Here is a 14937-nt window from a genome sequence, read left to right as displayed (position 1 = left end):
GGGAAGGATGACTTTTTACCATAGGAACACCCACTGCTTTCTCTTTCCTTATTGCATATCAGAAATTTTTTGATAATTAATTTAAATCATAGATGAGACTCAAAATATATTATCCCAAATCTGCAATTTTAGGATGCAGAGTTTTTGCACCATAAAGATATTTTCACAACTTGCTCATGCTGTGGTTTATATTTTTTACATCCAGAATCATAGAAACCTAGAAGTTGAACTCTGAGCAGACTGCAGAGAGCTTGAGTCTTAGACACGTTTCCCCTTGTATCCAGATGAAGGGATGGATCCTCAGTGAGGGCAGGGACAGTCTCAGTGTTCCCAAGGCCTCTCAGTGCTGGCATCAGAACTTAACTCCTTACTCTCACATCAGTGGTTTTGAGAGCTTGGGACTTATGGACTAGTTAAAAAAAGAAATTTTAGTGACTAACATAGAGTTGCCAATTTTTAATTTGTCTAATGATGGAAATAAACTCCAACTACCATCTATCACCATAATTTCATAAGGTAAAGAGCACCAAAAGTTTAGTCAGGACATAATCTCAAAATAAAGGACACTCCTCCGCCTGCCGATGCAGGGGACACGGGTTCGTGCCCCGGTCCGGGAAGATCCCACATGCCGTGGAGTGGCTGGGCCCGTGAGCCATGGCCGCTGAGCCTGCGCCTCTGGAGCCTGTGCTCCGCAACGGGAGAGGCCACAACAGTAAGAGGCCCGCGTACCGCAAAAAAAATAAAAAATAAAAAATATAGGACACTCCTTTAAATTATAGAAAGCTAGCTTGATAGGAGAGAAAGAAAAACAAACCCACTTTATAATTCTAATTTCTCTTATTTTGCTCTGGCCCAGTGAAAATATACAAGTTTCGGACCTGTGGGAACCCCTGAGCACCTACAGAGAAATGTGATTTGAAAATTGCCTCTGGGTTTGGATTGCTATTTTATCTGTCACTGTTCTCAGTAAAATAAAAAAGTAATAGAGGGAAAATCGTCTAAATAACTGATTCTTACCTAGGATTCATTATATCACAGTTCCTGACTTGTTTAATTTTTTTAAATATAAATTTATTTATTTATTTATTTTTGGCTGCACTTGGTCTTCGTTGCTGTGCGCAGGCTTTCTCTAGTTGCGGCGAGTGGGGGCTACTCTTTGTTGTGGTGTGTGGGCTTCTCATTGTGGTGGCTTCTCTTGTTGTGGAGCACGGGCTCTAGGTGCTCAGGCTTCAGTAGTTGTGGCACATAGGCTCAGTAGTTGTGGCTTGCGGGCTCTAGAGCGCAGGCTCAGTAGTTGTGGCGCATGGGCTTAGTCGCTCTTCGGCATGTGGGATCTTCCTGGGCCAGGGCTCGAACCTGTGTCCCCTGCATTGGCAGGCGGACTCTCAACCACTGCGCCACCAGGGAAGCCCCTGACTTGTTTAATTTGTGCTCAATAATCTGAACTTGAGTTGGGGGTGTGGGGGCTGGAGGGAGTATGTTTATACGTCATTGTGTCTCTTGAATTTCAGATGAGATTCTGGAAGTGTCTGATACCGATGAGCAGCCACCCCAGGGGTCTCCAATACTTATCACTGATGATGATGATGATCATAATGATTTGGAGGGCCCTGTGCTAGTAGAAGATGATTCGTGTGATGAGGACCAAACTCCCTCAAATGAGAAAAAGAAGAATGAGTGTGCTGTCGACCAACACAAATCATCTCATGTTGTTGATAATCAGGATCTTGGGGAGGATGTCTGCCAGCCACCAAGTGATGATCCTAAGGCTGAGCTAGAGATTTCAGCTGGAAAGTTGTCACGTGATGAAGAGCCTGTATGTTTGGTGGCAAAACCAAGGAAAAGGAAATATAAAACCAAAAACATACCTGTGACACCTGGTAAGCCAATCAAACCAAGTATGCCTGTCCCACTAAGGCTAGCACCACAAGTGGGTGCCCTTTCCCCCGGATACGTCTGTCTTGTCGAGTCTGCTTGTCCTGTCTACTAACCCTCCGCTATGTTTCAGCAGCTTCCTAGTGGCTGAGGGAGGCAGCCATCCCAGTGAGAAGGCTCTTTCTGGGGAAGGGCGAGGAACACCTGTGTCGTCCTCATGCTCCAGTGTGTTAGTATCTGCCGTTCCATCCATTGGCAGTGCTTTTTCCCCGCAATTTTTTGTCCTGAGGATATCCCATTTTTCTTAGGATCCAGCCCAATTGCCATTTGCTGTAGGAAGCCATAAGTCCGAGGTGCTCCTCCCTCCCAGGTTCCCAAAGTTCCTAGACCCTGTCACTAGTAAAGCATTTACACAACTGTATTAAGTATGTTTTTGAATCTGTCCTCCCAGTAGATAGTGAGCCTTTTTTTTTCTTGGCCACATCACATGGCATGTGGGATCTTAGTTCCCTGACCAGGAATTGAACCTGTGCCCCCTGCAGTGGAAGCACAGAGTCTTAACCACTGGACTGCCAGGGAAATCCTGATGGTGAGCCTCTTGATGAGAGGGCTCTCACTCATCCTTTAGTCTCTCCTGGAGTCTAGCCTGGTACTTGGCACGTACTAGACGTTTAATAAGTTTTTTAGATAAATGAATGAAGGGCACTAACTCCTGATATGCGAATTTCTGGCTAGAACAACCAGCAGTATGGGTGCTAGACAAAAGGGGAAAGATTTGGCTTGCCCATTGGATGAAGGTGCCACCTAGGATGGGGGCCATTTTCCTCAGAGTGAGTGCATGAGTTATACCACACCATTCCTGGTACTGCACGTGCCTCAGTCGCCCCCACAGTCTAACCTCCAAAGGCATATTCATGTAGCCTCATAATAGTCCTCAGCGCCTAGGACAGAATCCTGTCCCGCTTACTCTGCTTACTCGTGTAGGTGAAATCTTTCATGCGGACTAACGGAGGAGGGTGCCCGCTTCCGAGAGAAGCATTGAGTGTATAGGTGCTGCTCTGGGCTTGGCTGTGAGGGCTCCTCCTGAGATTACCTTTCTGCGAGTTGCTGGTTGGTACTAGTTTTCAGGGTACAAACGAACTACTCTCTTTTCAGTTGTTAAAAGACCAAAGAAGCATGAGCCTTTAAAGGAGAAACCCAGAGCAGCAGAATTTGAAAAATGCGAGCCTGGGTATGTATGTATTGCTCACGGTCAGCGGCACAGGAGTTGACTGCACAGTTGTCACGGGCAAAGCCGTCCACTGGGCACGTGTGGGGGTTTTCAAGGGGATGAAGAAGTCTGCTGGGGCGGGGGGCAGCACAAGTTTTACCTCCCTGAATGGGGAGGGCAGAAGCGGCCGGAGGAGGAGAGGAGGAAACGGGGGCGGGGGGGAAGCCTTGGTGCCCCCCCTCCCCATCCCCCAACAGAGCCGGGCGTGGGCGCTCTGCACAGATTTCAGCAATTCCGGGCAGACGGGAGCCCTTTTGCCCTCCACCCCCCGACAGGAACTCTGGCCTCTGAGGTTTCCTTTGTCCTTCCACTCAGATTAAACAATGAAGTGTAGCTAAAGATCCTTCTTTTCAGGCCAGATACAGCCTCGTGGCCACCAGTTTGCACTGAACTAAAAGCAAAGGCAGTGGGAATGGTGAGAAGGCAGAACAGATGTGTTCCCATCCATTGGAATTGGGGGGAGGCAGTCAAGATTGTCTTCCAGGGGTTTCTAGTGTTCTGGATGAACCCTTAATTTTTTTTTTTTTTTTTTTTTTTGCGGTACGCGGGCCTCTCACTGTTGTGGCCTCTCCCGTTGCGGAGCACAGGCTCTGGAGGCGCAGGCTCAGCGGCCATGGCTCACGGGCCCAGCCGCTCCACGGCATGTGGGATCTTCCCGGACCGGGGCATATGGTACTTTCCTTTTAAGAAATTTATTTATTTATTTATTTTTGGCTGCGTTGGGTCTTCGTTGCTGCACACAGGCTTCCTCTAGTTGCTGCGGGCGGGGGCTACTCTTCGTTGCGGTGCGCGGGCTTCTCACTGCGGTGGCTTCTCTTTCTGTGAAGCATGGGCTCTAGGCACACGGGCTTCAGTAGTTGTGGCTCGCGGGCTCTAGAGCGTAGGCTCAGTAGTTGTGGCACATGGGCTTAGTTGCTCCGCGGCCTGTGGGATCTTCCCGGACCTGGGCTTGAACCCGTGTCCCCTGCATTGGCAGGCGGATTCTTAACCACTGTGCCACCAGGGAACTCCAATAATTGCATCTTAAGGGGAGAAGAAGAATGATGTGTCAGGTGTAGGGGCAACAGAGAAACTTGAACTTGAGCAGAGAGGCTCTCTGTTTCTGCATTTCTCTTTGGTTCGGTGTGTGATGTCTTAGATGGGTCCCCTTGCAGCAAAGCTTGTTCTCTGGATTCCTAGATCCATATTTAGGCTGCTTTGCCTCTAAGGGACGTGTGTCTTGGGTAGGCCCAGGTTGCTTTGCTAAACAGTGTGACAAATGAAGGAAGAAGCTGCTCCTTTGTGTCATTGTCCTCTGCCTCATATCAGGAGGCTGGCCTGTTTGGACTCTCCTCTGTTGCCTTGCTGCTTCCTGTTTCAGTCTGTAGGCTTCCTGTTGTGCTCAGCATTGTTCCTGTGCAGGCTGCTTGCTGGTCATGGTGTCTGATGCGTGCGTCTGGGGTCTTGTTGGTTCCTCTGATGTGGAGGTACTCAGTCTGCAGTAAAGCAGCATTGCCACTGAAGTGAAGGCTTGCTAAGCCACAAGCTGCTTGATGTGAGCACAGACACACGCAGGGATCACACTCTCTGCTGAGGTCTGCAGATGGTTTAGGTTTTTATCTGCCACCTTTTCTGATGCAAATTTGCTTTCAGGACTAAATAATTGGAGGCAGAAATATTAGTCACCCATATCAGACTGTGGGGCAAAAGTGCCTTACTTTAGCTGCCTATATCTTCTCTGGTACTTTCCCTCTGTCTCACCCTGGGCAACTCTCATAGGGTTTTCTTTTGTGACTTAAGGGTTAATGAGCGTCTTGGCAAAATCTCGGTCTCAGGGGTTCTGTTAGGTCAGAAACACTTTCCTCTGTTTGCTACTGGTTTATCATTTTTTCAGCTCTGTGGGCTCATCTCTTTGGATTCGTGGATTGTTCCAGCCAAGATAAAAATGTTTCAGTTTAGGGGCTTCCCTGGTGGTGCAGTGGTTGAGAATCTGCCGGCCAATGCAGGGGCCACGGGTTCGAACCCTGGTCTGGGAAGATCCCACATGCCGCGGAGCAACTAGGCCCGTGAGCCACAACTATTGAGCCTGCGCACCTGGAGCTTGTGCTGCACAACAAGAGAGGCCGCGACAGTGAGAGGCCCGCACACTGCGATGAAGAGTGGCCCCCGCTCGCCACAACTAGAGAAAGCCCTCGCACAGAAACGAAGACCCAACACAGCCAAAAATAAATAAATAACTTAATAAACTCCTACCCCCAACATCTTCTTTTAAAAAAATGTTTCAGTTTAAATAAGTAGATATTACACGTGTGAGTTTTTTATGGGCTCAGCACTATTCTTTGTGCATTTGAGTTAGGCCTTGAAAGATGGGGCAGCAATAGTGGTCTGATGGAAAGACCAAGAGATTTGGGTCAAAAGATTCAGTGTCTGTGAAACTTGGGTAAGTCATTTAACCTCTGAACTTAAAGTTTCGTCATGTGCAAAGTGGAGATGGTAAGAATAGTAGTAGCTTCTTGGGAGGGTGGTCGTGAGGATTAAATATGATGATGCAAAAGGAAGTTCTTAGCAAATGATGAAGTGCTCCACAGAGGGTGAGTCTCAGTAGAGGTGGAGGTGTGGCCATTCTAGGCCATGGACAAATCGGTTCATATCCAGGGAACATTTAAGTTGCCCAGTTTGGCCAGAGTGGAAATGATAGCTGGAAACAGAGGTTGGAACCAGGTTGACCTGGGCCTTGAATGTTAGGCCAGACAGTCAGTGAAAAGCCAGGGAGGGACATCATTGGAACATGGCCTAGGAACATTAATCGGGAGGGAGGGAGGGAGGGAGGGAGGGAGGGAGGGAGAGAGAGAGAGAGAGAGAGAGAGAGAGAGAGTGTGTGTGTGTGTGTGTGTGCGCGCGTGTGTGTGCGCGTGTGTGTGTGTGTGTGCGCGTTTTAGAAGAAAAAGAGCCTGGAGTAGCAAGGCATAGAGGGGAGGACAGGAACTTGACCTAGAGTGGTGACAGCAGGGTGGAAAGGAGGGGCTGGCTGGAAGAGATGATGCGAAGGAGACAGTGGTCTGTCTTTGTGCCTAGTTGAATATGGGGTGAGGGAGAAAAATGAATTTAAAGTCTCTGAGGTTTTCAGCCTGTTATAACAGAAGTTGAACAATTAAACACATTTAGCTGGAGACATACTCCAGTTAGTAAGTTGGAAATTTGCACTGGGCAGTTGTAAACGCAGATCTTAGGAGAGAGATGGAGACTACAGATCCAGATGTGGGATCACCCCTGTTGAGGTTGGAACCATGGGCTTCACATCTCTGACAGTGTGCGGGGAGTGACGAGAAAAAGGCTATGAATGGAACCTTATAGGAGATGCCCTTGTAGCAGGAGCTGGAAGGAAGAGGGACCAGCAAGTCTTCTCTAAGTCTCTCTTGACATGACCTGTATGTATGCATTTCTTCTACTGATTTCTTTCCCTCTACAAAATTCAGTTGAACTTACCTTTGCAGGCATTCTGAATGCAAAATACCTGGATGTTTCTTGCGTGGCATTGAGAACTCAAAGCAGTATTCTGGAAAGAATTTCAAGCAAAATAAGGATGAACTGGTTCAGAAAATCTACGATCTGTGTAACAGCTCTGTCTTTGATAAAAAGGTAGACTTGATGAAATAAACACTTACTGAGCACCTGCTGTATGCCCAGCTGTCTTGGGAGCTGGGAGGTGTGCAGAGGTACTAACTGTATATTTCCTGCCCTTGAGAAGTGTCAGTTTAGATGGAGAGGGGAGTTGAGACATGCATATGTGAAAGACACGGAGAATGTTTTGTGGGTTATAGTATATGGTCCAGACTGTTACTACCACAGGTGATCAGCAGAGGGAGAAATCACTGAGAGCCTGAGCGGTCGGGGAATAGGATTGCCTGGAGGGAGTGAGACTTCTTCTGGGTCTTGAAGGATGGTAAGGGGAGAGAACAACAGTGGTGGAGGAGAGGGCAAGTATTGAGGCTTGACTATCTGGAAGAGAGGGTTCGTGTTGAAGGATACTAGGAAAGAGCTGTGGGACCTTGGGCAAGTTACTGAGCCCCTGTTTGCTCATCTGTAAAATGGGGGCAGTCCTACTACCCTAGTCCCTACCACCTACTACTTCACAGAATTACCGTTAGGCCTGGATAAGTGAATGCCCCTGAAGTGCCTAGAACAGGGCCTATGACATAGTGAGCAGTACATGTTAACTAGCGTAGGGCTGGTTAATGGAGGGCCTTGGGAGTCAGGTTGGAAGAACTTAAATTGGAATCAGTAGGCACCACTGCCCAGGGATGGGATGTAATGTGGAGTGCCTGCTGAAAGAAATGGTTCTGTCAGTAGCCTGTGGTGTGGACTGGATCGGAGAGAATCTGGAGGCAGAGTGACCTGTGGTCATGAGGTTTTCCAGACTTTATTGTCTCTGGTGACAAAACTTCCTGCAGGGAAAGTTTTTAGATCTTTCTAAAGGTTCCCCAGCCTTTGGTGCCCTTCCTGATGACAGTGGTGTTACATCAGACGTCTCTGATGAGTGGAACCTTAAGTATTCTGAGTTGCATTTTTAGTTTTGCCTCATGGCTCTCATGCATGGGCTCCATCTCCTAGCCCAGCAGAAGTGTCCTTCTCTCCTTGGCTGCCCCTGACTTTTGTCTCCATACAGGGGAGCACAGATCCTGCATTCACGTGCTTGCAACAGTCTCGTCTTTACGTGGGCTTCAGCTTAGGTTTTATTCTCCCCAGAATGTTAGATTTGCAAAACTCTTGAGTTGATATTTTCTTCTCTGCTTAGAACCACTTTCTGATTCGCTCTTGTTTGCTTTTTGTTCTCAGCTGCCAGAGAAAATTGACATCACCTGGAATAAAAAGATGCTGAGAACTGCTGGTTTATGTGCCGCTGGCGAGATTCAGCACCTGAAGGGGGAGCGTTTTGCTAAGATTCAGCTTTCTCAGAAAGTCTGTGATTCTGCAGGTGATGGCAAGAGCTGGGCAGCTCCCCTGCTGCACTTACATCCGATACGGCGCCTGGGAGGTTACTCTTGGGTGCTGGTGTTCTCTGGCCGCCTGTGTCACAGCTTTCCCTGTCACTCCTGGGTGGACAGGCCTACTGTGTGTTGCTTAGAGGACATTATTATTGGATGTCTCACCACCACCAAGAATCCAGTTCGTCCATATTTCTACCGGGCCTAACTTTCTCTCTGCAGCTCCCCACTGCCAGCGGCAGCATCTCCATCCTCCCAGTAACTGAGGTTCAAGGTCCCCTATATCTAGCCAATCACCAGATGTTCATAATGATTCTCCTATTATCATTCCTTCTCTGTCTTTGCCTCTGCCCAGCTATGGACCCTCATCACCTCACTTTTCTCCCTGCTCCATGCAGTTTCTTGCTAGGAAACCTTGGGCTTGCCAATGCCTCGGGTGTGGCTTTCGAGGCCATTGTACTTTGCCCCCCTCCATGTGGCCAGTCTTGTCTCTCACTACTCCACCTGTGCTCCAACCAGGCTTTCTTCACGCTGTGTTTCAAAATGGACCACACGCTTTCCTGACCCCAACCTTGGCTCACCTTCTCTACCACACCTAGAAAGACCTTGATAATTTTGCCAATCTAGTCCATTGTTAAGGGCCCAGCTCAGATCCCAGCTTCTCCACGGAGCTTCTCCTGACCAAACCCCACTTTCTGCTCCTGGAGGGCGGCGACCAGGTCTCGGCTGGATGTATTTCTAGCAGTGTCCCACAAAAAGAGCACATTGGAGCTTTTCCAAAACCACTTGCCCTGCTGAGGCTCTCTGCCATTAATAAAATCGGGTTGAATTTGGTAGAAATTTCACCTTCAGAATCCTGGGGCGATAACACTCCTGCCTGCCCACATATGCTTATGTGTCTGGTGGGGTGGAGAGTCTAGGGGTGGTTGGGTAACAGACCAGAAGGGAATCGGTTTAAGCCACATGATTTCTTTTCATTCCTCTTCTAAGACCGACTCCGGGATACTTTGATCCATGAGATATGCCACGTAGCCTCCTGGCTGCTCGATGGCAAACGTGATTTTCATGGTGATACATGGAAGAATTATGCCCGAAAATTGAATATGGTGCACCCGGAGCTGCCCAAGGTCACCCGTTGCCATGACTACAAGATTAACTACAAGATTTATTATGAGTGTACTAATTGCAAATTCAGGTAAGACCCTTCTCCTCAGACTTTTTCCAATTACGTTTTTACTGTGGCCTCCACGTGGTCTTCAGTGATTTTATCAGGAAGTACATGGCTATCTTGAGTTGAGTAAAACTTCTCTACTCCTTTCCATGTCTTCTTTCTCCATCTCTTCTGCTTTGAGCCAGCCTGACCACGGCCAGTGCCTGGTGCCCCACTTGCTGAGATCCCACAGAAGAAATCTGGCTGTGGGCTCAGGGGCAGCAGCTCTGAGAAGATGTGGAGGTACAGTGACTGATTTGTTTGCTGTGTGGTGTCTCTTTTCCTCCTTAGGGTCGGCCGCTACTCCAGATCATTGGACACCAAGCGCTTCATCTGTGCTAGGTGCAAGGGCTCTCTGGTCATTCTGCCATTAACTCGTAAAGATGGAACCCCCATTAAGCCCCACGTGAGACCATTTGCCAAGTATGTGCAGGAGAATTACAGGATAGTCAGGAAGGAGATGGCAGGGATAGGTCATGGGGATGTGATGAGAAAGCTCAGCAAGGATTTTAATGCCAAAAAACAAAGCCAGGTTCGTTGAGGTTATCTGAGAATGTATTTGTGTGAGGTGAGTCACCTACTGGTAAGGAGTTTTAGAAAGGTATCTTTGATGCTGTGAAGTTATGCATATTAGAATTTAAATCCTTCTTTAAAAGCTTCCTGTTGTTAATGATGTTTGTTCTTCACTAAGGGTTCTGTTGCTAATCATTTTGTGTTGATACCCCAAAGCACTTAGGATCTACCTTGAGTCTTACTTAGATGCTGTAGTTTTAACATGTAGAACAAAGTGCAAAAGAGAAATGATTTCTGGAGAGTGGCACGTTGAGAGGATGAGAGGCATGCTGAGAAGAGAACAAGTTTTAAAGACAGTACTTCAAAACCAGAGCTGCTGTCAGATGTAACCTGTTGCACCTACCTGGAAGTGAAATACAGACATGTTTCATGAAGTTAGTTGCTCTTGACATTGTATGAAGCCACCTGAACAATGTAACTATGAAAAATAAAAATAAACAAATGTTTTCTGCAGTTCACTTGTTAGCAAAGTCTGTTCATTGACAACCCATGTCCAGAGCAGAACAAACCCTTGGGTCTTTGTCTAAGACCCCAGACCTCTCAAGCTCTCCAGGATGTGTCTGAAAGAACAGCCTCCGTTTAGGGTTTCTCTTGGATTTTTGTGACTGCTCATAAGCACTTCAACAACCTCCCCACTTTTGGGAGCTGTCTGGGATGTAGACTGGAATCAACGTTGTATTTGTTTTCTGTTTCTGCCAAAACAGTCTGCCAAAGCAGATTACCACGAGTTTAGTGACTTAAAACAACACAAATGTATTATCTTACAGCTCGGGAGGTCAGAAGTCTGGCGCAGACCTCATAAGTCTAAAATCAAGGAGTGGGCAGGGCTGCATTCCTCTCTGGAGGCCCTGGGCGGGGGAATCAATTTCCTTCTCTTTCCACCTTCTAGAGGCTGCTTGCATTCCTTGGTTTGTGGCCCCCTTCCTCCATCTTCAAAGCCAGTGACATCTCTTTCTCTGACTCTCTCCCCTTCTGCCTCCCTCTTTCACTTTTAAGGACCCTTGTGATAACACTGGGCTCACCCAGATAATCCAGGAAAATCTTATTTTTTTATTTTTTATTTTTTTTGCGGTACGCGGGCCTCTCACCGCCGTGGCCCCTCCCGTCGCGGAGCACAGGCTCCAGACGCGCAGGCCCGGCAGCCACGGCTCACGGGCCCAGCCGCTCTGCGGCATGTGGGATCCTCCCAGACCGGGTCACGAACCCGTGTCCCCTGCATCGGCAGGCGGACTCCCAACCACTGCGCCACCAGGGAAGCCCTGGAAAATCTTATTTTAAAGTCAGCTGATTAGCAGCCTCAATTCCCCTTTGCCATGTGAGGTAACATATTAACATGTTCACAAGTTCTAGGGATTAGCGTGTGGACATTTGGGGACTTATTCAGCCTGCCACAAACATCTTTACTAGTCTAGCATCACTGATACTTTTTTATTTTTTATTTATTTTTTTATTTTTTTAATAAATTTATTTATTTATTTATTTTTGGCTGTGTTGGGTCTTCCTTTCTGTGTGAGGGCTTTCTCTAGTTGTGGCAAGCGGGGGCCACTCTTCATCGCGGTGCGCGGGCCTCTCACTGTCGCGGCCTCTCTTGTTGCGGAGCACAGGCTCCAGACGCGCAGGCTCAGTAGTTGTGGCTCACGGGCTTAGTTGCTCCATGGCATGTGGGATCTTCCCAGCCCAGGGCTCGAACCCGTGTCCCCTGCATTGGCAGGCAGATTCTCAACCACTGCGCCACCAGGGAAGCCCCACTGATACCTTTTTATAGGCAGGATGTGTTATTCTGTCATCTGCCTTCCATCCTTCATTTTGCAGATTCTGAGAGTGTTCTTTCAGTGGCCACAAACTGAAGCCTAAGCACAAGTCTAGATGGGATCGGGTATGTGTACAGGGTGGTACGCGCTCCCCCAGCTAAATCCTTGGGTCCCTCTTCTCCAGTCCCACCTCCAGCCACATCTGCAATCTTAGCAAAGCCCAGCTGGCCTGTGCAACTGGATCATGGCCCACTGGTGACTTCATTCGGGAGAACTGACAGTGGTTCCGACCCTGCAAAGGGAGGGTCCAGCCCTCTGCCTTACCTCAGTAGCCGTGGTCACTCCCCCCACTCACTTCCACCCAAGCTATAGCCATGGGAAAGTGCTCCCTGCAGCCCACACATACCTCCAGCTGGCCTATGTGCTAATGACTGCCAAGTCGTCCGATCTCCTTTTTTTTTCCAGTCCCACTTCTATCTCCTTAGTAAGAGCCTGCGTCACCTCTAACATGAATAACCACTACAGCCTTGTAACCTATGATACCCTCACCTGATCCCAAACTAACTTTCAGTCTTTTCCACCCTTTCTCTACCTGAACCCTTAGTTCTAGCCAGTTGGGACCACTTATCATTCCTCCAATAAGCATTGCTGTTTCCAGCCTTCCTGCCTTTGCTGCTGCCCTCCTATCTGCCTGGAAACACCATCTTTCCTTCTCTTTGCCCTTGGAAATACTACTTGCCCCTTAAGTTCTTACTCATTTCTCTGTCTTCCAGAAGGCTTCCCAAATGGCTCCAGCCACAGTGCTCTGAACATGTGCTGCACATTTGCCTCATGGCATAGACTGCTTGGTATTGTCACCTATACATTTTCCTTGCTGGCCTAAGCTTCTGGAGTGCAGGGACTATGTCTTATTTATGTCTGAAGGCCCCTTCCCCAAATTATGCCTAGACAGTGTCTAGCCAGCAGGTTGGCTAACTGCTTACCCTGCATCCACGTCCCTGGGTGCTTCCCTGTGAGTGACAGGTGTGCCCAGGAGGGCAGAGAGGAGGGGAGACAGAGACAGAGGCAGCATTGTTTGGCACAGACCCAGGGCCAGACAAAGAGAAGCAGGAAGTGAATCTCCAGAGCCTGGGCAGGGCTGGCTGCAGTGATGCACTAACACACCCTGGTCCTGATTAGCTTGTTTATTGAAAAGTTTGAAGCAGAGTGTTAGACATAAAAATCAAAGTGAGCAAACACAGAGGTCTCAGGAACCACAGCCATAGTCACTGCGGAACAGGAGGCCTGGCCAAGGCAGCTGCCATTATGCTGTTTGCCTCATGCTCCCTGCATACGGGGAAGGCTAGTTACTGAATTAGGAGGGTGGTGGGGTTCCCAGCGGCCAAGGTAAGAAGGGCCTGAAGGCAGCCACCTCTGAAGCGGCGGGATGGGGGCTGCGCAGCTAAGGAGCAGTGATGGCGCAGCCCCCAGAGCCAGGAGGGAGGCTCCCTGGAAGAGCCGGCAGTACCGGGGCCATCGGGGACTCCAAGGAGTGTGTGTCTGGGGAGCGAGTGATGGAGGAGCCTGGAATGTGGGGGGAGTCGGGCTGCGTGGGAAAGGGGGATCCCCCATCCCAAGCCTCACAAGCCTGAGTAGGAGGCCTCTGTGGTCTCAGACCAGGATGAATCCCGGCGGGAAGCCGGAAGCTGCCGCCGGTGGCCCCTCTGGTCGGGGCAGCCCAGGCGCATGAGTAGCATCCACATCCGCTCTCGGAACTTGACACCCACAAAGGCATAGAGCAGAGGGTTGAGGCAGCAGTGCATGTAGCCCATGCCTGACGTGACCGACTTGGCCACGTCCACACTGCCTTCTCGGCCACAGTTGCGGGCCACGGCCCCCAGGTCCATGAGGGTGTCCACCAGCACCACCAGGTGGTAGGGGGTCCAGCAGAGGGCAAAGGCCACCACCACCACCACCACCAGCCTCATGGCTCTGAGCCGCCGCTGGCCCCTGGAGACCAGCAGCACGGCCAGGATGCGGGCGTAGCAATAGGCCATGACCAGCAGAGGCAGCAGGAAACCGGCAACCAGCTGCAGGACGCGCAGGGCCGTGTGGCCCACCTGCGGGAAGCTGTACTGGCAGTGGGTGGCGTTGAGGCGCTTGTCGTGGTGGGCGGACAGAAAGATGAAGTCCGGGAGCGCAAAGAGCAGACAGAGCCCCCAGACCGCCACACAGGTGAGGGCCACGCGGGTCGGGGGCCCCCGGCGGTAGAGCTGGGTGGCGTGCACAATGCTCAGGTACCGATCGAAGCTGATGCAGGCCAGCAGGAGGGCCCCCGCGTAGAAGTTGATGCTGAAGAGGGCACCTGCCACTTTGCAGAGGCTGGAGCCGAAGACCCACTCGACGGCCGCGTCCACCGCCCAGAGCGGGAGCGTCAGCACCAGCAGTGCGTCAGCCATGGCCAAGTGCAGCAGGAAGGTGTCGGTGCTGCTCAGGACCGCCCGCTGGCTCAGCAGCACGGCCGCCACAGCGCCATTGCCCAGCAGCCCCAGCATGAAGAGGAGGCTGTAGAGGACGGGCAGGAAGGCCCGGTCGAAGCTGAGGCTGAAGTCCTGCGGGCAGGGTGGAGAGGTGCAGCAGGAGGAGTCACTCTCGTTTTCTCCGTAGTCATAGGAAGAGTTTTCCAGGAGGAAGGCAAGCTCTGAGGCTTGGAACTCTTGGCGTTCACTCATCTGTGGAGGGAGGGAGGGCACAGAGCCTGTGAAGGCCTTAAAAGTCACTCCTTCGATTAGGAATTTGAGATTAACAGATACACACTACGACATGTAAAATAGATAAACAGCAAGGGCCTACTGTAGGGCACAGGGAACTACATTCAATATCTTGTAGGTTATTTATAATGGAAAAGAATCTGAAAAAGGATAGATATATATGTCAGCATAACTGAATCACTTTGCTGTACACCTGAAACATTGTAAATCAACTATACTTCAATTAAAAAACATCACTCCTTCAAGATTCAGTCTGAGGAGCCTTTCTCGAAGCCACTCCTCTGTAAGGCAGGCCCGGAGGCCTGGGCTGTACCCTGGAACTGTCCTGCCTTTCTTCTGAAACCACGCCCTCTGAGCTCCAGGTGCCTGGCCTGGGTGCTGGGCTGGTAACTTCCCTCCTCGAAGGCTGCTTCTCTCTCTCCCTTCTGGGTCATCCCATCGGCCCAGGGACTGTGGACTGGAGGAAGAGCTTCCATCTTGTGCCCAGAGCCCTCCCGGCCCCCTCTCCTCTCTCCTTGCCCTTCCTTCATGGCTTACGGTCCTC

General features: G+C 49.9%; 2 protein-coding genes across 2 annotated transcripts; one reads left to right on the top strand and one right to left on the bottom strand.

Annotated features, from left to right (window-relative positions):
* Nucleotides 1-284: 284 nt before the first annotated feature.
* On the top strand, nucleotides 285-10305 carry GCNA (germ cell nuclear acidic peptidase; the record flags this gene model as incomplete). The annotated part of the gene is made up of 7 exons (XM_081223065.1): nucleotides 285-303; nucleotides 1512-1880; nucleotides 3031-3106; nucleotides 6619-6763; nucleotides 7961-8099; nucleotides 9100-9304; nucleotides 9611-10305. 7 exons carry the CDS (start codon nucleotides 285-287, stop codon nucleotides 9858-9860), a joined length of 1203 nt encoding a protein of 400 aa, XP_081079191.1. The 3' UTR covers nucleotides 9861-10305.
* Nucleotides 10306-13098: 2793 nt separating this feature from the next.
* On the bottom strand, nucleotides 13099-14354 carry CXCR3 (C-X-C motif chemokine receptor 3; the record flags this gene model as incomplete). Its single annotated transcript, XM_081221834.1, has 1 exon — nucleotides 13099-14354. The coding sequence occupies one exon, from the start codon at nucleotides 14352-14354 to the stop codon at nucleotides 13263-13265; it is 1092 nt and encodes a 363-aa protein (XP_081077960.1). The 3' UTR covers nucleotides 13099-13262.
* Nucleotides 14355-14937: the final 583 nt, after the last annotated feature.

This window comes from Mesoplodon bidens (assembly GCF_964165515.1).
Source record: "Mesoplodon bidens genome assembly, chromosome: X".
Taxonomy (NCBI): domain Eukaryota; kingdom Metazoa; phylum Chordata; class Mammalia; order Artiodactyla; family Ziphiidae; genus Mesoplodon; species Mesoplodon bidens.
Note: the sequence above shows the minus strand (reverse complement) of the source record. Positions and strands in the feature narration are given on the sequence as shown.